The sequence below is a fragment of the Hordeum vulgare genome, chromosome 1H (genome assembly GCF_904849725.1).
Source record: "Hordeum vulgare subsp. vulgare chromosome 1H, MorexV3_pseudomolecules_assembly, whole genome shotgun sequence".
In the NCBI taxonomy this organism is placed as follows: Eukaryota; Viridiplantae; Streptophyta; class Magnoliopsida; order Poales; family Poaceae; genus Hordeum; species Hordeum vulgare.
In genome coordinates, this window is record NC_058518.1 from 479,472,409 (window position 1) to 479,493,215 (window position 20,807).

Consider the following 20,807-nt stretch of genomic DNA (forward strand, 5'->3'; position numbering starts at 1 on the left):
GCAAGCCACTTGAATTTGGGAAAAGGGGGAAAGCAGATTTCCGTGAAATTTATTTTGAAGGCGAAAGGGCTCCAATACCAACCACAGTCTCTGTTCTATCAAACGCTGATGATGACGATGAGGATACCATTAATAGGACATGGATTCTACTTTGCCTTTCGTTGGTCCTAGCTCCTGGTACCGGAAATATGGTGCCTTTGGAATATCTGCACACTTTGCAAGACATGAGTGTTGTCCACGAGTTTGAGTGGGATGAGCATATTATGTTAGACGCGATGAAGGAAGTTAAGAAATACCAGGATAAGAGGAATGAAGGCAAACTAAAATTCCATATTGGCGGTTGTCTACCAATGCTTCCGGTACTTCCCTTCATTCCCGCAGCATCCCCATTTTTTTGTTTTCCGGAGCCTATTGGTTTTACACTGGCTTCTGCGCCTCTTCTTTTTTGTAGGTAATTTACATGGACCACATTGACATCCCAAGAGGATGTATAGTTGATCATACCATCGATTATTCTCTGCCACGGGCTTGTTTTGTGAAGGAGTTGGATTTCACCGCTGTTATTGCAGTTGATACCATTGAAGATGGTTTCGGGAAGCGCCCTGTAAGTATTCTTTTTTTTCAAACTGTTCAAACAATACCTTCAATGCAACTCTGTATTCTTTTTTATCACATTTTTTCAAGTGTTTTTCAATATATTTACTTTTTTGGATTTGCAGTTCAGCTCCACTTCACCTTACGCAACAACCAAGTTTATGTCATACATAGAGCAGCTTGCCAAGTTACCAACAAAGCTAGTATGTCCGCAACAGAGATTCCCGATATGGTTGGTGCTGATGGCGTCCAACAACCAACAGAAGGTGCTACAAACAAAGCTGATGGCACAACACGGAATGTGCATGAGCCACCTCCGAAAAACACGGAGGGTGGTGATGATGTGTGTGGTTCTTTGGAGGACTGGCTGCACCCTCTACCAACATTTGACGAATTAGAGGTGAGCCATATTTGCATTTCTTCTTTTCTGCAACTCTCTGTTTTTCCCCGCATAATATCTTGTTTGGTTGACAGAAAATATGAAACTTTGAGGCTAATGTCGTTCCCCCGTTCTTGGGTTTTTGTTTTTTATGCATTCCAGCTGCCCCCACACATGCGTGCTATATTCAACAAGCATAAAGACATCCATGCTGCAGAACTTAAAGGTGCATTGAGCTCATTTGGGAGTTTGTTGGAGGGCATCTACCTCAAAAGAATGGGCCTGATGTTGTCTGAAGCATCCAAAGCTGGATTTAGGAGTGACGAAGCGAAACATGATGTCACTTTTCATGCAGCAGGAGCTCCCGCTCCTGGCATGTGCAAAGCAACTGCTAATGACTCGTCTCCGCAACAGCAGAAGAAACGGGATACTAATACAGGAACTGTCAATGCATCTGTCACAATTTCATCTCCACAGCAGCCCAAGCAGCCTAACAACTTGGAACAAGGTAATACATCAACTGCTCAATCCACCGTCATTGCCTCGTCTATGCAGCAAGCCTCTCAGCCGGACAACACAAAGAGTGTTGATCCAGGAGTTGTAGTTGGGAAAACAAATGCTGACAAAAAAACCCATAAGAGTGAGAGTGAGAACAACATTGGAGATGATCGCAACAATGCAAAGGGAGAAGATATATGCAGTCGCGTGAATCTGATTAGGAGACCAGGAGAAACAACTCTCGAAGACGGGCCTTCATTTGGATTGTTTGAACCTGGAAGCCCCGATGCCTTGCTGTTTCAGGATGTGCCACAAGTTGAATCACCTCCACGATCGCCTGCTGTTGATATCGAGTCTTTCATGGAGATTCGAGCGAGGAGCCCTTTGTTTGATAACCTTTTTGCTGCCGTTGCTTCACCCGGTCCTGTTTATGATGTCACTCCACTCGCGACGTTCCCGCCAATATCAACAGGCCCTGCAGGTTTATATAAGTCGTTCCCGTGATTTTTTGTTTACGCAACATATCATCCTTTCTTTTTGTTTTTTGAAACTTAGCACATGCATGATTCAAAACTGTTACTCATCCGCTGTCTTTTTTCATTTTTTTGGGCAGAAGCATGTATTGATGATACAATAGAGGAGGCACAGGTTGAAGTCAGCAGCGGGCAAGGCCATGATCAGAAGCATCCTACACTTAAGAGAGCTGCACCGACCGAATCAACCGCAGCAAAGTTGCCAAAAATGAAGAAGAAGAAAATTGATGCAATGGATGATGCGATATACCAGAGGTACTGTTGTACCAATTATAAGATAAAGGACCCACCCCGAGGCGAGCCACTGTAAGTTTTTTCACGCTTTTTTGCTCTTTTGTGTGCTGAGAGAAAATAAACCAAAGGAATAGTTTCACAACTTCTAACCAAGTTTCTGTCATCTCTTGTAACAAATTAGCCCTTCGTTCATAAGGATAGGTGGTTTCGATATTTCATTCAAACATTTCAGCAACGGGCTCAAAAAGCGGGCTCATGTGAACAATGAGGTGATGTCACTCTATATTGAAAGTTTCAACATTGAGCACATGTACAGTTCAAGCAAGCCAAGGAAGTTTGCATTCTCAGCACATGTTGCTGTGAGTTAACTATCATGTTTTTCCCTATTGTTGTCACTTGTGATTTCGAAACGCAACATAGTCGATTTTAGAAGACAGTCACATTCCCTTTTTTCACCTTTCTTTTTTTTTGCATTTTTTTTGCTTATATATGCAGTCAAAACTCTGTGTGGACCCAAGTTCATTCAATACAAATTCCTGCACGAAAGATTTGAAAAGGGTCTGTGAGAAGAACGACATTGCCAAAGCTGACCAAGTAAGGCTTATTTGTTCATCAAAGTTCTGTCTACAATTGCAATATTTTTTTTCTACCTTGTTATGCAACTATGCCCTTATATCATTATAGCATTCTTCTTTTGTGAGAGAGGAATTGCTTTGCAGTTTCTTCCATCTGTTACAACAGTTATTTTCTACCTTTGCTTTGTTTTTGAGAGGAACAAGTTCATTTGTTCTGCTTTGCCAAATAAGTTCAGAAACTAAGGTCATTGTTCTGCAACTAAATTCATTGTTCTGCAACTATTTTCAGAAACTAAGGCAATTGTTTCTGCAACTATGTTCAGAAACAACCATCCACGGCACCATCCAACCATCGTGACCCTTTTTTCTTCTTAATTTTTTGCAGTTGTTCTTCACCATTGTGAAACAAGACCATTGGGCGGTCGTTGTTCTAAACTTGATTCATAAACAGTTCAATGTGTTCGACTCCAACATTAGAGACTCTGATTATGTGAGCTTCCTCGAGAAGCCTTGTTCCAATTTGGTATGGGGTAGCATTTTGTTTTCCTTTTTTTTCACCATGTTTTTTTTCAAATCAATGTTTCGGAAGCAACCAGTCTTACATTTTTGCAGATAGAGAACTTCAAAACTCTGGTGAGAGGAAGAAACCCTTGGAAGCACAATCTTGACATGTTTGAGCGCTTCAGTCCATCAGGCTACCCACAACAGTCAACAACGTACTGTTTTCCGCAACTATACATTATTTTTCTGGCAACTTTTTATTTCATATATGTGATCTCATTTTTCTCCAACCTTTTTTTTACTGGCAGATTTGATTGCGGCTTGTTTGCTATTTTGTACATGGAGAACTTAAGTGCAAGGGGGTTAAAGCCATTCAATACAGTATGACTTTTTGCTTTTCCTCTTTTTTTTCTACTCATTTTTTGTGTGGAATCTGTGTTGCGGAATCTCTTTTCCAGACACACTAGCTTTTCCCTTTTTTTTGCTAGTAGTATATAAACATGTTTTTTTTCTTTTGTTGCCGTGTATGATCAGGACACAACCTCGTTGCTCAACTTCCGCAAGTACATCGCAGCAAAGCTTTTCAAACATCCGCAAAACACCCTCAACTCGGAGGAGGAGCTCGAAAAGTTGCTGAAGAAGTCATAGTTTCAAGTGAAAAGACGACCGCAACAAGACCTAGCTAGTAGTTTTAGGCTTCTTTTTTTTCAGTGCATGTGTGCGCGACATGTGTTTTTGCAACTGAGTTCTCTAGTTACCTCATCCCTGATCCTGATGTGTTACAGAGACATTACCTGATCTTTTTTGTCATTGATCACATGTAGCTGGGGCATGCCATCTTTTTCGAGCATGAGAAATATAATTTGCAGTTACCTGATCCCTGATGTGTGAACATGACAAAATACAAATGGCAGTTACCTGATCCTGATGGTGTGTTTTAAAAGCATTTTTTCATGTTTCTGTAATGTGTTTTTTCATGTAACATTTTTGGTACAGTGGTAATCTTTTTTAGTGGATGCATCTCTGCAACATATGCATGCCATGCAAAAATGAAAATCAACATAACGAAGATTATTTCTGTAAACAAGATCATGAACAGGGGACAAACTGTATGTTTGCTGCAACTTTTGCATGACCATTTTTTGCAATGATTTCTACGACACGACCTCTGATGCGGATGTTTCCGCAGCAATACCTCGGTTTGCGAGGCTGATCTTTTAAAAAGAACAACCGGTAGACGCGTAGCAGCCACATCTCACATCAACTTTTTTTCAATTTTTCTACAACAAATTATTTTTGGGAGCAGGTTCATTGTTCTGTTTCTACAACAAACCAAAATGAAATACTTTGGGAGCATGGGGACAACTAAACAGGTAATTTTTCTACAACAAAGCATTTTGTTACAAAAAAAATACACACATTTCTGAAACAGGATTTCTACTGTAACTCAAGTTCACAAAACATTTCTACAACAACATTTTCTACAAAACATGACCTTCATTGCAGAAAATAGTGTATAACAAACTTTTGTTGCAGAAATTTAAAATAGTATTTTATTGCAAAAAATAGATAAGAAAAAGATTCTGCAACAAGTATCAGCCTCTGTTTTCCAAACACTGAGAGCAAGTACATTTTTTTTACATTTACCATGATGAAAATAAAACAAAATTTTTGTCTGTTGTTTTGTCGCCTCCCTGTTTTTGTCTATCTTTTCCCTACAGGTTCAGTTGCGTCATTTGGGCAACTCTTTGATCATTTGCCATCACAGCTCTCAAGTATTGACATTCTGGGACTGCATGTCCAACCCCAGAGCACAATTGGCATTTTGAGGGCGCTGATGCCGCCTCCATCGCAGCTTTTAGGGTGCCACATGTCTGAATATTGTGTCCCAACTCATTGCAGTGCTTGCAGCGAACAGTCCTTTTTTGAGTTGTTGTCTTGTCCGATATTGTTGCTTTTTTCCCTTGTTGTTTCATCTTCTTTTTTTGTTCATCATCTCGCTGCTCTACAAGCGTCTTCTTTCTCTTCTCTCTGTCAGTTGGTCGGCCTTTCTTAGGCACACGAGCTGGGTTTTGTAGCATATCGGAGCGTTCTCGTTGTGGCATGTCATCATTCACTGTTACCGTTGTTGCAGCGGGTGGTGTTGGAGATTCACTCTGTTGCGTGGCTTGTTGATCAGGCATGGCTCCTCTCTTGGCCGCTGCTATGGCAGGCTCAAGGGCTTTAATTGCATCATCCAATATTCTATAGGCATCATCATTGCAACATGCATTAGAGGCAAGCCATGTCAACCTTCGACACAAGGAGTTGTATTTCAGTGTGTTTGTCGAGGGGTGCCCAAAGTCCAGCAACCTGCCAGTCCTACCCATGCTTGTAGTGGCTGCTTCGGACCACCTCTCCAATAAGTATTGTTCTGGAATTGCTTGCACATTGAGATGAACCATCGCCCTTATTATGTGTGCACAAATCAGCCCATTCATCTCAAAGTAGTGGCAGCTGCACTCAAACAACCCTTCATCCTTCACAACATGCACAGAATACAGCTTCGGGTTCTCATAGGATGTTGCTTTCAGCTCAAACACGACACCTTGCCCTTGGTAGTCAGTGTCTTGGTTGACAATGAAGCCAGTAGATGCTGTCACCTGTTTCTGAAACTTACCGAAGACAGTGCGGGTGTAGTACGCAGCAGCTTGGCGCTCGATGTTGTAGCTGCAAGAACATAAAAAGAAATAGGTCAACAACAACATTTTTATTTTGTTTTTGAATTTTGGGCAAAGCTCAAAAGTATGCCTACCGAGAGTATAGAGGCGGAGCTGTTGTTTCACCAGTGAATCCAGCATTGTCCTCACGATCAAGCATAGTTTCTTGACACATTTCATATTGCTGCACAAATCTCCAAACGGAATCAGCTGGTCGAATCAGGGTCTTAAAATATGAGTTGAGCCCCTCAGACCTGCCTGTTGTGCTCGTGAACGGGAAGAATTTGTCCTTGAAATATGCTGGAGCCCACGTGCGCCTTGTCCGCCACATATTTTTGAGGTGTCTGTTTTCTGCAACTTCAAAACAATGCAACATGTGCTGCCATGTTTCCTCAAATTCCTTCACGGTTGTGGATTGGTTGATACAAGTGTAAAACACATCTACAAAAGCCCCATCTCTGCTCAATAGCCTTCCCAACTTGGACCGTGCATTGCTAAGCACATGAAACTTGCAACACCTATGGCAAGTGTTCGGGAACACTTGATCAATGGCCGTTGCCATCGCTTGGTCCTGGTCAGTCATGATGTTGGTAGGATGCTCGTTATCCATCGCAACCATCCACTGCTGGAAAACCCACTTAAATGTGTCAATAGTTTCATCCGACAACAGGGCACATTCTAGTGCAATTGTCTGGAGGTGGTTGTTTACACCAACTATAGGAGCAAATGGCATGTTGTATCTGTTTGTGCAGAATGTTGTATCGAAGAATACACAATCTTTGTATTTCGGTTACAACGCCCTTGTTCTCCCATCAACCCAAAACAATGCAGTCACTGAGTTTGTTGCAGGATCTTGCTGTTTCGCAAAGAAAAACTCTGGATTCTCACCCTTCCTCCTCTCAAAATACTTCACTGTCATATCCATGTCTCGAAATGTTAACCCTCTGCGGAGCTTTGCACGTTCATTTGTAACATCTCTTTTCACATATGGGAGTATCCTAGTGTCACCTCCATGGATCCTACCAAGGACGCTCATGCATTCTGAATTGGAGAGGTTCACATCATGCAGCGTCAACAACAGTTGGTAATCCTCGCTGGGTATGCTGCGGTGCGAGCGGTAGTACGTAACACGCTCCGGCTGATCCATCATCGGATGTGTATGCTCCGCAACAAAACAAGTCACTGTCCATCTCCCCTCCCTTAGCCCAACAATCATATGCGCTTTACAATCATGACGGAGCATTCTGTTTTTTTGACGTTTTCTTGTGACATCCACCCCCTCACTAGACTGCCTACTAGAGTTGCTGGTTCCAATTGCAATGCTCTCTGAACTGCTGTTGGTTTCCGTTTTAACGGGCTTTCTAGTGTGCACACATCCAAAGACCCTTTTTATGAGGGTTGCATCCTCTTTCTTTTGACCTCTCTTCTGCGTGAATTTTGAAGTAGATATATGCGTTCCAAACCCCAACTTGAAGGCATAGTCATTGTAGAATTTGCGAGCATCGTCAACTGTGTCAAACACCATCCCAACATAGGGCGGCAGCGGCTGCGAAGAAACATCTCCATCATCTGAATCTTCTGAATCTTCGACATCAGGAGCAGAAAAATTTCCATGGACATAGCTTCCTTCACCTTCAGTTACATTTTCCTGCAACACAATTATTGTGCAACAGTCACATCATACTTCAAAAATCACATATGATAGTTGGAACAAAATCAAAATCAATAGTAACTGAAATTGGGAGCAGAGGGGCAAATAAACAGGCAATTTTTTTAGGTTATGTTTCTGAAACTAGACAATTGTTTCAGAAGCCATAGAGGCTCATTTTTGCTCTGTTTTTTGAGAGGAACAGGTTCATTGTTCTGTTATTCCAACTAATTTCAGAAACTAGGCAGTTGTTTCTGCAACTAAGTTTAGAAACATGCTCATTCTTTCACTAGTAAAAAAATTCAGGAACAGGTTCAGAAACTAAGCAGGTTCAGAAACTAGGCAGGTTCAGGAACATGTTCAGAAACTAGGCAGGTTCGGGAACAGGTTCAGAAACACACAGGTGTTCATTCTTTCACTTTGGATCAGAGCTACAGTTTCAGAAACTGGATGTCTCACCAAATTTTGTTGACGGGATCTGCTCGATGTGGGTTCAGGAAACACCACCGAAGGATTTGTGAACCAACTTGAAGATCCAGCTTGCGGCGGAAGCTCCCCGAAGGCGCTTGGAGCTGAGAAAGATGGTCGTGCTCGGTCAGCTAGGTTGGCGTCCGATCCGACCATCTGGCGCGCGATGTGGTGCGCCATGGAGTTCAGGCAGGTTGCGGGCGGCGTAGGTTTGTCGGGGCCGCGGTGGTTTGCGGGGCAGCGCCGCGGTGGTTGGAGCAGTTGCTACCGGGGCGGCGCCGCGGTGGTTGGAGGCGGTGGCTGCGGGACGCACAGTCTGTCGAAACCACAGCAGCCTATTAGTTTCTGAAACTGAGCAGCAGTTTTAGGTTCTATTTGGTCGGAAGATATCGGATCGGACGGACGGCATCGCTTATATCGGACGGCTATAACGGTGGTGGATATTTCTTACGTATCCGCCGGTGGACGCGTAGCGTCTCCCAAAACTTATATGCGTCTTGTTTGCTTTTCTTTCCCTTCCAATGGCATCTTTTGGGTTCGGCTTATTAGGGTTCTCTTCATTTGCTCGTGCCTCTTGAAAAAAAAAACGCATATTATTGCGTGTCAATTAGGCCTACACGATTCAAGTTGGATGACAGTCGGATCCTTTCCGTGTATCTTCTTTTCACCCCACAAGTCAAAACAGCCCTAAGAACCTCCTGGGAATTTAAATCTTGCATAAAATGTTAACATGTGAATTAACGAGTTGGCTCTTTAAACGACTTCTGCCTAAATGTTAACAGTCCTAAATGATTACAAATAAAAACGCACTCGTTGGATGCAACAGTCGGGGGGGGGGGGGGGGGGGGGGGGGGTGTTACTCCGTTTAACGGAAATTTTATCTTCAGAATGTACATGCAAGCTATTAAGAATGCAATGACCACGGACCATTAAGAAAAACGCCTCATCCCGACGCATGTTATGACAGCTAAGCATAAGGCAAACTTGGTGGCGTGGTCTCAAACTCTTAACAGAGACTATGTGCTATAGCCTATTCTTCACATGGGAATTGGATGCCCAAGAAATGGAGATCGGTATAAGAAGATGGGATGAGTTGCTGATATCAGTCGTAATGTTGGCAACCTAAACTGCCAAAACTACCAAGCCATTTGACTAGAAATGCAATGCACACGAGTCCTCAATATGCTCTCCTTCCAACAAAAAATACGCACAGCTAGGATTAGGTCAATTTCGAGCTTTCTCCTTCCAGCAGATCAGATCCATCACCGCCGCCATATGCTCTTACGTTGCTGCTTCTCTTGCCTGTGCCTGTAAGATGGTGAATTAAAGGTCATTCAATTCACAGAAGAAGAAGAAAAACAGGTTTGTGTGTTAACAGCTGATCCTAGATAGGCAGCTTGAAATCTGATACACTCAAGGTCAATGTCCTAATTTTGCATTACTGGGATTGGTGTACTTCTCAAAGAAGAAGCATCATGCCTTGACAAGGGACTGGTACCAAAGGTAGCTCCCTAGATTCTACTCCCTCTGCAATCATTTATAAGACCTTGAGTGTTTACAGAGGGAGTACTACATAATTGCCCAGTCCAGCACAACACCTCAAAAATCTCTAATTCAAAATTCAGATCAACTTTGTTCTCAAAATAAAATAAAATTAGATCAACTTGTGTATAAGCCGTACCAACTAAACAACATACGCAACCGCCATGATAGTCCACAAAAAATGGCAAACAAAAGAGAGGCCCACTAGTATAGTTACACCGATGACATCTATACCAATATATCACGTTCAGAATAATGCACGTAAAGACAGCAAACCTAAATGACAGGCATCCAGCAGTAGAATGTAACCATGATAGTCCACAACAAATGCCACACAAAGAGAGTTTCACTCGTCAATGTAAAGACGGCAAACCTAAAATAGTCTAAATGACAGGCATCCTGCAGTAGAATGCAACCATGACAGTCCACAACAAATGCCACACAAAGAGAGTTTCACTCGTCAATGTAAAGACGGCAAACCTAAAATAGTCTAAATGACAGGCATCCTGCAGCAGAATGTAAACATGTGCTTACCTCTCCAGTTCTTTGTTACGCTTACGAAACTCTTTAGCAACATCATGACCTTGATAGGAAGCAAGCACTGCCCGGATATCAGAAGGCCTTGCCATGGCAAGATCTGTAATATAAAAGTTAGCCTCGTTAACATTTAAGCACTTTGATGGTAATGCCATAATACAGGAGATGTTTTTTTTTGTTTAGGGATACAGGAGATGTGTTGGTACACTTACACTCAAGAAATGGAATCAGATCCAGCAATTCAGTGTCATCAATTTCAAGCTTCCAGGGTTTGATTGCAACACAATTTTCAGGTTGCAGGCAAGATTCAAGAGCATGTGCACTGACGTAAAGAACTTGCGCAGGATTTCTGTTCAACTTTGACAAATCCTGGTAAAACATGATGAAAAATATTAAAAGGAGAAATATCATACAGTAACAAAACGGAAGGCTTGGTGATGGGTCACATATCAGATAATTAACCCACTATAAACAAATAAACAGATAAATACACAATTGAATAGAAAGAATACTATAATACTCCTTGGGTATATGCTCCCATACTTATTTAGGAGCACATACCATGAATGATTGAAAGGAGATTATTAGTACAAAACAGCACAAAATGGATGATATTCACTATTACTGACAAATGTTTTATTCTTTAATGGTAAAGCCAGGCAGTCTCCATACCCGATAATGTTTACCATCTTGGTACTTAGTTGCAGGCCTTGATAATTTGTGTATTTGTAATTGACCATCCTTTGGCTCCAACCTTTCAACCACAGGGTCCACATACTACAAATGAAACATGTAGACATTAGGGTATTAACATAACAGTCTACCTGAAGGATAAGTTAAAAACAACTTACCATTTGCAGTTGATCAGAATATACAACAACTTCATACAAGGTTGACATATGTTGCAGAAAAGCTTCAACTCCTGGTCTCTTGAATGTTTTCCAACCTCTCTCACGCTTTACACAGAGAGAAAACATTAGATTGATATTCCTGAATTGCACAAATGGGAAAATACAAAGATGATAAAAAATGGAAGACAATTTATAAATTATCCCATGCGATGGAACTAATAGCAACATAGGTAAGATGAGTTGAGTTCAACCCTCATCCTGATAAGTTATCATAAGGCAATGGAAAAACTCATGAGCATGTTACATGCCTAAACACAACCAAGCAAACGAGCGTGGATGTGACAATGGAAAATCTCATGAGCATGTTACATGTCTAGGCAAAAATATCTGCTTCGTTTGGGTAATGCTTAACTGTCATGCGAGTGTAGCAAGCCCCTAGCCCAAGTTATGGGAAAAGCTACTGTTCATGCGTTCCGTAGCACAACAGGTACTAGTCTCGTCCAACCAAATGGAGAGATAGGAATCCTATTTATAAAGTTGTACATAAATAGCTAGGAAAATAAGAGATGAAAATAAGATTAGTTTTCCTTCAATTAGAGATGGTTTCATTTAAGTTATATGGTGCTGCACTTGTTAGCACATTATCTGACAGCAAGGAAAAACAATTTGCACGGTGCCATCCACATGGACTTGAAGTGTTTTTTTTATAACATAAAATATCAGTCCATATATCATAGGGAAAAGTATATTTTTCGTCCCTCAACTCTTGACGAAGTCTATATTTGGTCCCTTAACTTTAAAACCGGACAACTTGCACGCCCAACTTTTGAAACCGGACAAGTTTAGTCCCTTGTCACGGCTGACCCGGTATTCCTGCTGACTCAGCACGGTTTTGACCGGTCTTCGTCAATGTGGCGGTATTTCTCTGTTATGACCGGTACAACGTACCAACGGAGGAGGCCCAATGGGCAGGGTTAATTACGGGCTTAGCCCAAGTTATCTTACCTATCTTAGAGTCCAAATTATATTAGAGTCCAAGTTATCTAGGGTTTAGTGGAGGCTGTCCTCCTATATAAACACATGTACCCCTTCGATATTAAGCAGATAATAAACAGTATATTCTGTTGTCGTCTCCTAGCCGCCTCTCTCTCTCTCTCTCACGCCGCGACGGCGCCCAACCGCCGGCGCCGGCGTCCCCAACCTCGCAGCCCGCACTTCCACCCCTACAACCTACGTCCGAGACCTGGTAGAACCCTAGCCTCTACCAATTTGGTATAAGGTAGCTTGGGTTCGATGAGTTTGTCGGACCTTCCCACCACCACCGCCGCCGCCACCATCGCCTTCCCCGCCACCTCGCAGCAATCGCCGCCGCCGGCCACCTCAGGTCCGGCCGCCTCCGGTCCCGCGGCCCTGGCGGCCGAACCCACCCCCGTCCTCTCCCCGGCGGAGATGTCCTCAGCGATCCGCGACCTCAACCTGGCGGTCTCGAACCTCCGGACTTCCCTCCAGGCTCCGTACGCAACCCCGCCACCACCGCCTCCGCCGGCGGCGCCCTTCGCGCCACCGCCCCCGGTCACTGTCGCGCCCAGGGCCTGCCGATCACCCAGGTCCGGTGGCCGCCGTCGCCGTCCCCGCTACCGACGTGGATTGACACGCCGACCTACACAACGGCGCCACTACAACCGACGGTGTTGCAGCCACCCGCCCCCACCTTCGGGGGGTTCGGCGGGTACACTGATCCGTACGCCGGGAGCTCCGTGGTGCCGCAGCACTCTCCTTCCGCCGCGCTGGGTCGTCACGAGGGCACCTACGCGGCCTCGCCACACGTGCAGCAGCCACCCCGCTTCACCAAGCTGGAGTTCGCCACCTATGACGGCACCGTCGACCCCCTGAACTGGCTCAATCAGTGCGACCAGTTTTTCAAGGGGCAGCGGACCATGGCGTCCGACCGTACGTGGATCGCCTCCTACCACCTCCGTGGCGCCGCCCAAACTTGGTACTACGCCCTCGAGCAGGACGAGGGCGGGATGCCTCCGTGCGAGCGCTTTCGCGACCTGTGTCTCCTCCGGTTCGCCCCCCCCCCCCCCATACGTGGGAGCCGCTTGGCCGAGCTCGGTCGCCTTCCCTTCACCACCTCGGTGCAGGACTTCGCCAACCGCTTCCAGACGTTGGCCTGCCATGCGCCTGACGTCACGGCTCGCCAACGCGCCGAGCTCTTCGTCGGCAGCCTTCCCGACCACATCCGCATCGACGTCGAGATGCGCGACCCCCAGGACCTGCAGATGGCCATGTATTACGCACGCGCGTACGAGCAGCGCGCTTCCCGGCGGCCGCCACCCCGACCCGCCCCGCCCTGCCGGCCGCTACTGCGGCTGCCCCCGCGCCAACACGCACCTTCCGGCGCTTGATGTCGGCCGAGCAGCTCGAGCGGCGCCGCAAGGGCCTATGCTTCAACTGCGACGAGCCGTATGCGCCGGGTCATACGTGCGCCCGCCTGTTCTACTTGGAGACCGTCGACGACGCGGAGGTGGAGGCCCTCACCGCGGAGCTCGACGCCACCACACTCTCCGAGGCCGGCGTCACGACCTACGGGCCGGTCGACGCGACCGCCTTCGTCGTCTCCCTTCATGCCATGGCTGGCATCAAGACGGCAAAGACGATGCTGCTTCCGGTGACGATCAACGGGGAGCGTCTCACCGCGCTCGTGGACACGGGTTCGACGCACAACTTCCAGTCCGGGGACGCCATGCGCCGCCTCGCACTCCAACCGGCGGGCTCGGAGAAGTTCAGCGTCACCGTCGCCAACGGGGACCGCCTTGCTTGCCAGGGGTGGCACGACAAGTTCCCGTCCTCATCGGCGACGAGCCGTTCTCCATCGACTGCGTCGGCATCGACCTGGGCTGCTACGACTTCATCCTCGGCATCGACTTCCTGTCCACTCTCGGCCCCATCCTTTGGGACCTCGATGTGTTGTCCCTCATCTTCTGGCGCGAGGGCGGCCGTCGCGTTCAGTGGACAGGCATCGGCGGCTCCGGCGTCGTGACTCCACAGCTCCAGTTGATGGCGGCCGCACTGGACGAGGCGCATCCCCTCCTGGCCGACCTCCTGCAGCAGCACAGCGACATCTTCGACGAGCCACAGGGCCTCCCTCCCGCGTGGCCCTGTGACCACCGCATCCACCTGCTGCCGGACACGGCACCTGTAGCCGTGCGTCCGTACCGGTACCCTCAGCTGCAGAAAGACGAGCTCGAGCGTCAGGTGGCGGTCATGCTCGCGCAGGGCATCATCCGGATTTCGACATCGCCGTTCTCCGCCCCGGTGCTCCTTGTGCGCAAGCCCGACGGCACATGGCGCTTCTGCATCGACTACCGCGCCCTCAACGCCCTGACGTCCAAGGACAAGTTCCCCATCCCCGTCGTGGATGAGCTCTTGGACGAGCTACACGGAGCGCGCTTCTTCACCAAGCTCGACCTTCGCTCGGGCTACCATCAGGTGCGCATGCACCCTGACGACATCGAGAAGACGGCGTTCGGCACTCACCATGGCCACTTTGAGTTCCTGGTGATGCCGTTCGGCCTCTCCAACGCGCCGGCGACTTTCCAGGCCCTGATGAACGACGTGCTCAGCCCATACTTGCGCCGCTTTGTGCTTGTTTCTTTGATGACATTCTCATCTACAGTGCATCTTGGGCGGAGCACCTACAACACGTGGCCATCATCTTCAACGAGCTTCGAGCGCATCGTCTTCACCTCAAGCGCTCGAAGTGCTCGTTCGGCACAACCTCCGTCGCGTACCTGGGGCACATCATCTCGGCGGACGGGGTAGCGATGGACGCACACAAGGTCACCGCCGTCGCCGCGTGGCCGATCCCGCGGTCACCGCGGGCACTCCGCGGCTTCTTGGGCCTCGCCGGCTACTACCGGAAGTACATCCGGGACTTCGGCCTCATCGCCGCGCCACTGACGCGTCTCCTTCGACGCGACGCCTTCTCCTGGGACGAGGAGGCGACTACGGCATTCGAGGCTCTCCAGTGGGCGCTCACGACGGGACCCGTCCTCCAGATGCCGGACTTTGATATGCCGTTCATGGTGGACTGCGACGCCTCTGGCATCGGCTTCGGCGCCGTCCTCCACCAGAGCGAGGGACCGCTCGCCTTCTTCAGCCGCCCCTTCGCCGCTCGCCATCACAAGCTCGCGGCCTACGAGCGCGAGCTTATTGGGCTGGTTCAGGCGGTGCGCCACTGGCGGCCTTATCTTTGGGGCCGGTCATTCCGTGTGCGCACGGACCACTACAGCCTCAAGTTCTTGCTGGACCAGCGCCTCTCCACAGTTTCGCAACACCAGTGGATCAGCAAGCTCTCTGGCTTCGACTTCACCGTTGAGTACCGCCCCGGCCGTCTCAACACGGTCGCCGACGCCTTGTCCCGCCGCGACACTGAGGATGTCGCGGACGACATCGCCATGGCTGGCACTATCATGTGCATTCGCTCCGGGCCATCTTTCGCCTTCATCGACGACATTAGCCGGGCAACTTCGACGGTCGTGGACGCCCAGGGCCTGCGCCAGCGCCTTGACGCCGGCGAGCTGGACGCGCCCTGGCGCTTGGACGAGGGGCTGCTCCTACATGGCTGCCGCATCTTCGTGCCCGACCATGGCGACCTGCGCCACCAGGTCCTGACCTTGGCGCACTCTGCAGGGCACGAGGGCATGCAGAAGACTCTCCATCGTCTCTATGCTGATTTTTACATCCCCGGTGATGGCGCGATGGTCCGCGGCTGGGTGCGGTCGTGCGTGACGTGCCAGTGGAACAAGGCGGAGACACTACGACCCGCGGGCCTACTGCAGCCGCTGGACGTACCCTCCCAGGTGTGGGCGGATATTTCCATGGACTTCATCGAGGGCCTTCCCAAGGTGGGCGGCAAGTCCGTCATCCTCACGGTGGTTGACCGCTTCTCCAACTACGCGCACTTCATCGCCCTGGGTCATCCATATACAGCCGCCTCCGTGGCGCGAGCCTTCTTCAACGGCATCGTCCGCCTCCACGGTTTTTCGTCGTCCATCGTCAGCGATCGTGATCCCGTGTTCACGGGACATGTCTGGCGGGATCTTTTTCGACTGGCGGGCGTGAAGCTCCGCATGAGCACGGCGTTCCACTCTCAGACAAACGGCCAATCCGAGGTGGTCAACAAGGTGATCGCCATGTACCTGCGTTGTGTTACTGGTGATCATCCACGAGCTTGGGTGGACTGGTTGGCGTGGGCGGAGTACTGCTACAACACCTCCTATCACTCCGCCCTGCGCACCACGCCTTTCGAGGTGGTCTACGGGCGCCCACCTCCGGCGATGCTCCCTTACGAGCTTGGGACGGCTCGGTCCGAGACGGCGGGCGACTTACTCCGCACCCGCGACGACATTCTGGCTAAGGCACGCCAACGTCTTCTCCAAGCACAACAGCTGGCTCGGAAGTACTACGATGCTCATCATCGCGAGGCGGAGTTCGCAGTGGGCGATTGGGTGTGGCTGCGCCTCCTCCACAGGACCACGCAGTCTCTGGACCCGCGCTCCAAGCGCAAATTGGGACCTCGCTACGCCGGTCCCTTTCGTGTGCTGGAGCGTGTCGACACACTCGCATACCGCTTGGAGCTGCCAGCTGGTTCTCGCCTCCACGATGTCTTCCATGTCGGCTTACTGAAGGCCTACCGCGGGGACCCTCCTGCAGCGACGCCGGCCCTTCCTCCTACATCAGATGGCCGCCTCCTTCCAGCTTCCGCACAGGTGGCGAAGGTGCTGCAGGCACAGCAGCGTCACGGCGTCTGGCATGTCTTGGTACAGTGGACCGGCCTGCCAGAGGAGGAAGCGACTTGGAAGAAGCTCGACGATTTCCGCCAGCAGTTTCCAGATGTTCAGCTCGAGGACGAGCTGTTTGAGAAGGCAGGGAGAGATGTTATGACCGGTACAACGTACCAACGGAGGAGGCCCAATGGGCAGGGTTAATTACGGGCTTAGCCCAAGTTATCTTACCTATCTTAGAGTCCAAGTTATATTAGAGTCCAAGTTATCTAGGGTTTAGTGGAGGTTGTCCTCCTATATAAACACATGTACCCCTTCGATATTAAGCAGATAATAAACAGTATATTTTGTTGTCGTGAGCCCCAAACCCTAGCCGCCTCTCTCTCTCTCTCACGCCGCGACGGCGCCCAACCGCCGGCGCCAGCGTCCCCAACCTCGCAGCCCGTACTTCCACCCCTACAACCTACGTCCGAGACCTGGTAGAACCCTAGCACACCCAACTTTTGAAACCGGACAAGTTTAGCCCCTTGTCTCGGCTGACCCGGTATTCCTGCTAACTCAGCACGGTTTTGACCGGTCTTCGTCAATGTGGCGGTATTTCTCTCTCCTACCTTCTTCCTTCTCACATTAGCTTACTGAGACATTTCATCAAACACCTAGTATGCACTGCGTGTGTCGTCCATGGCCAAATAGTGGTGGCTGCTGTTGCTGGTGCTGATACAGCTCGTGCACGTGCCCCATGCCGTGGACGGCTGCTCCACGAAGCCCTGTGCGCCGGCGTGTTGCTTTGCTTAGACCAAAAAAAGGCACAGATCGGGACAGTGCAGCTCGGCATCAACATCTCCGCTGTGCTCTCCTCAATGTATGCCGCAGCTCACCAGGGGAGTGCAGCTCAGCGTCGTCTCGCTGGTGCAGCCCTCGCCGACAGAGCACTTGTCGAAACAACCAGGGAATATGGCATTCACACGCACCCCGGCCGCCAGCTTGCCCGCACCACGGCCAGCACTGTCACCTTGGAGAGGCTGTACGGGAGCACCGTGACCCTGCCCATCATGCCCATGGTGCTGCCTCGTCCCGCTGCTGCTGCGTACCAGATGGAGATGCCCGGCGCGCTCTTGAGCTTCTCCTCATGCGCCACTCCTGGACTGGGTTCCCTCGCCCGCGCACCCTGTACCACATGCTTCAAAGCCGTGGAGAAGAGGAGGTCGAGGACGAGCACAAGGTAGCTCCACCGCCCGCGTGGCTTGCCTTCATCCTCCGCGGCCACCATGGTGATGCCGCCTGCTTGCCTGCATCCTCGCCATGAAGCAGGGGTTGCCGTGGGCAGCGGTACCGACGAGGTAGAACGGGGCTACCATGTCAAGCGAGGTGCAGCAAGCTCGCGGTGGTCGGCAAGGTAGAGTAGAGGCATCATGGCTGACTAGAGGGACTTGTGAGGGCCATGGATGGCACACACAGTGCATGCAAAGTGTTCGATGAAATGACACAATAAGCCAATGTGAAAAGGAAGAAAATAGGACAGAGAAATTCTGTCACGTGGACGAAGACCGATCAAAACCATGCTGAGTCAGCTGCCATACCGGGCCTGCTGAGACAAGGGACTGAACTTCTCCGGTTTCAAGAGTTTGGGGTGCAAGTTGTCCGGTTTTGAAGTTGAACAACTAAATCTAGACTTCGTCGAAAGTTGAGGGACGAAAAATATACTTTTCTCTATATCATAGTACCACATTCCCATCAAATCCTAAGATTGGGTTATAGTACTGGACAAAATCAACAATCAAACAACAGAACTAAATATTCATTCACTCTACCTGCCAATCAGTGCATACAAGAGTGTCATTCAGATCAACAACTAGGGTGAAGATATTATTCTGGTCTTGCGGATGTAAATCTGGCAACAGTTTGTCTGATGCGGGTTCAGTAAAGCCCTGTCAAACAAATATTTAGTGCGATTATTAACATTTACTAGAAATACAACAGTAAGAATGAAAAAGGAAATACTATAATTCGGTACTAACCACAACATGATCTTCAATTCTGCTCCTAATTTCCAGGTAAAGCTCTATCGCTGCCACAGGAACTGCAGTACCAAAATGTACAGGACTAGTATTAAGTATTAACAAGGTACCAAACAAAAAGATATGCTGGAGCTCAAGGAATAATTCTGACTATATTTATGTATTCAAGAAGTACTCCATCCGCTGCACAAACACGCCTTTCTAAGATTTTACAGTCCCATCCCACCAAGGATGCATGGCATGTATCTGAAGTATTAACAAGGTACCAAACAAAAAAGGTATACTGGAGATCAAGGAATAATTTTGACTACTCCCTCTGTACCTAAATACTTGTAGTTGGGGAGAACTAGACTAGTGCTTCCCAACTACAAGTATTTAGGTACAGAGGGAATATATGGTATGTATTTAAGAAGTACTCCATCCAATGCACAAACATGTCATTCTAAGATTTTACAACCCCATCCCACCAAGGCTGCATGGCATGTATCCGAAATACCACATTCCCCTCCTTAGTTACCTCACTCATCACTACTGGATGGGTGGGTGCTACTCTAGTCATAGTAGTGAATGATCTTGTGAATAACAAATTTTGGGGGTATGCAAAGGAAAAGATGGCAAGAATTGCCTCCTAATCGTAGAATGACACCTATTTAGGAAGAAAATGTGAAAGCTACAACAGCATCTATTGTGGAACAGAGGGACTAGCAGCATAACTGTATTCAATTCCAATCTTCATTGCATTCACTGAGGACAATTATTTTAATTTATTACTTACTGTAATCTTCGTTAGATCACTGTTCAATCAAGTGTTTGGAACGTGCACAAAAGAATCAAGTGAGGGAAGAAGTGAGAGGAGGTAGAAAACAAACAGCAAGAGAGTAAAAACTGTAATATGGCAATCTTGCCGTCCAAAAGGAAAAAAATATTTCAGGTAGTAGAAAAAAAGAAGGCAAGTATAATAATAATAGAACAATAATAAAAGAAGGAAGATGTCATAGCTTGTACTACCTTTCCTAGCGGTTTCGTAAGCCCTAGCCCGAAATTTCTGCACAAACAAAGCACAGAAACACAGTATTAGAAATAGTCTGACACACAACAAGGCTGCTAGCTGCAGTTTATTCCCAGAATCTCTGTTTGCAGTTGATGATTGTGGAGATGATAGACCTTGTGAAAGAACATGTGATTTAACAAGACCTCATACTGTCAGTGCTTTGTTGCATTACAAGTTTATTACAAGAAACAGAGCGGCCAATAGGCCAATCAGGTAATACACTATTGCCCCTAGCGAAATTACTCCAGCAAGCAACGAAGCAACGACAGGTACCGGGAGATGGCGCGGCATTGGTTAATTACCTCGAATTCTGAAGCGTCCTGTGCGAGGGGGATCGGGGTGGTCATCTCCTTCCTGAACTCCAGGGTCTTCTGGTCAACCTCGGCCAGCGAGTAGGCTGGAACAAACGGGAAGGAACAAACAAGGCAAGGTCAAGCAAGGGTCAGAACGCGGATGTCCCCTGGGAGGAAGAGCCCTAGGAGAGATCAGGGCGGCGGGGATCGCACCGTGGGTGGCGTAGCCGGCGCCGCCGATGGCTCCGACGAAGGCCGCGAAGACGCCGAACTTGAGCAGGCCCCTGACCCACCCCTTGCGGGCCGCGGGAGGAGGCGGCGCCGCCGCGGCCGCGGCCGCCTCCCCGCCAGCGCCGGACGCCGCAGCGGCCGCCGCGGAGGAGGCTGCGCGGTAGGCGTAGGAGGAGGAGGAGGGGGCGCCGCGGGCGTAGGAGGAGTAGGAGGAGGAGGATGGGGCGGCGGTGGAGGCGAGGGCGGCGGCGGCCCGGGGCAGGAGGAGGGCCCGCGATCTCGCGGCGGCGAGGCGGAGCATGGCTGGCGGGCGGGCTGGGCTGGGCTGGCTTGGCTGGCTTGGGGGGAAAGAAAGAAAGGAAAGGA

The 20,807-nt window shown here is 48.8% G+C and overlaps 2 protein-coding genes, 1 long non-coding RNA gene and 1 pseudogene across 3 annotated transcripts; 2 read left to right on the forward strand and 2 right to left on the reverse strand.

Moving 5' to 3' along the window:
- Positions 1–275: 275 nt before the first annotated feature.
- On the forward strand, positions 276–2,606 carry LOC123401263. The gene is made up of 6 exons (XM_045095022.1): positions 276–359; positions 452–604; positions 725–994; positions 1,136–1,481; positions 2,085–2,310; positions 2,420–2,606. Exons 1-6 carry the CDS (start codon positions 276–278, stop codon positions 2,604–2,606), a joined length of 1,266 nt encoding a protein of 421 aa, XP_044950957.1.
- A 705-nt stretch (positions 2,607–3,311) lies between these two features.
- LOC123447266 lies at positions 3,312–3,677 on the forward strand. The gene is made up of 3 exons (XR_006631488.1): positions 3,312–3,336; positions 3,426–3,529; positions 3,623–3,677. It is a non-coding gene; the product is annotated as an uncharacterized LOC123447266 (long non-coding RNA).
- A 1,352-nt stretch (positions 3,678–5,029) lies between these two features.
- LOC123401268 lies at positions 5,030–8,309 on the reverse strand (annotated as a pseudogene).
- Positions 8,310–9,058: 749 nt separating this feature from the next.
- LOC123447274 (mitochondrial import inner membrane translocase subunit TIM50-like) lies at positions 9,059–20,807 on the reverse strand. Its single transcript, XM_045123866.1, has 10 exons — positions 20,424–20,807; positions 20,220–20,314; positions 19,875–19,911; positions 18,867–18,928; positions 18,660–18,776; positions 11,060–11,164; positions 10,881–10,985; positions 10,421–10,577; positions 10,206–10,308; positions 9,059–9,437 (listed from the first exon to the last, which is right to left on the reverse strand). Exons 1-10 carry the CDS (start codon positions 20,740–20,742, stop codon positions 9,392–9,394), a joined length of 1,146 nt encoding a protein of 381 aa, XP_044979801.1. The 5' UTR covers positions 20,743–20,807; the 3' UTR covers positions 9,059–9,391.

What these genes read in the sequence shown, in the direction of transcription:
- LOC123401263 (XM_045095022.1), top strand. Translation starts at nt 276, where the DNA reads ATGAAGGAAGTTAAGAAATACCAGGATAAGAGGAATGAAGGCAAACTA. An exon ending in GCCTAACAACTTGGAACAAG is followed by an intron (nt 1,482 to 2,084) that starts GTAATACATCAA and finishes TTTTTTGGGCAG; the next exon opens with AAGCATGTATTGATGATACA. An exon ending in CCACCCCGAGGCGAGCCACT is followed by an intron (nt 2,311 to 2,419) that starts GTAAGTTTTTTC and finishes GTAACAAATTAG; the next exon opens with CCCTTCGTTCATAAGGATAG.
- LOC123447274 (XM_045123866.1), bottom strand. Translation starts at nt 20,742, where the DNA reads ATGCTCCGCCTCGCCGCCGCGAGATCGCGGGCCCTCCTCCTGCCCCGG. An exon ending in AGGACGCTTCAGAATTCGAG is followed by an intron (nt 19,912 to 20,219) that starts GTAATTAACCAA and finishes TTGTTTGTGCAG; the next exon opens with AAATTTCGGGCTAGGGCTTA. An exon ending in TCTGATTCCATTTCTTGAGT is followed by an intron (nt 10,309 to 10,420) that starts GTAAGTGTACCA and finishes TTTATATTACAG; the next exon opens with ATCTTGCCATGGCAAGGCCT.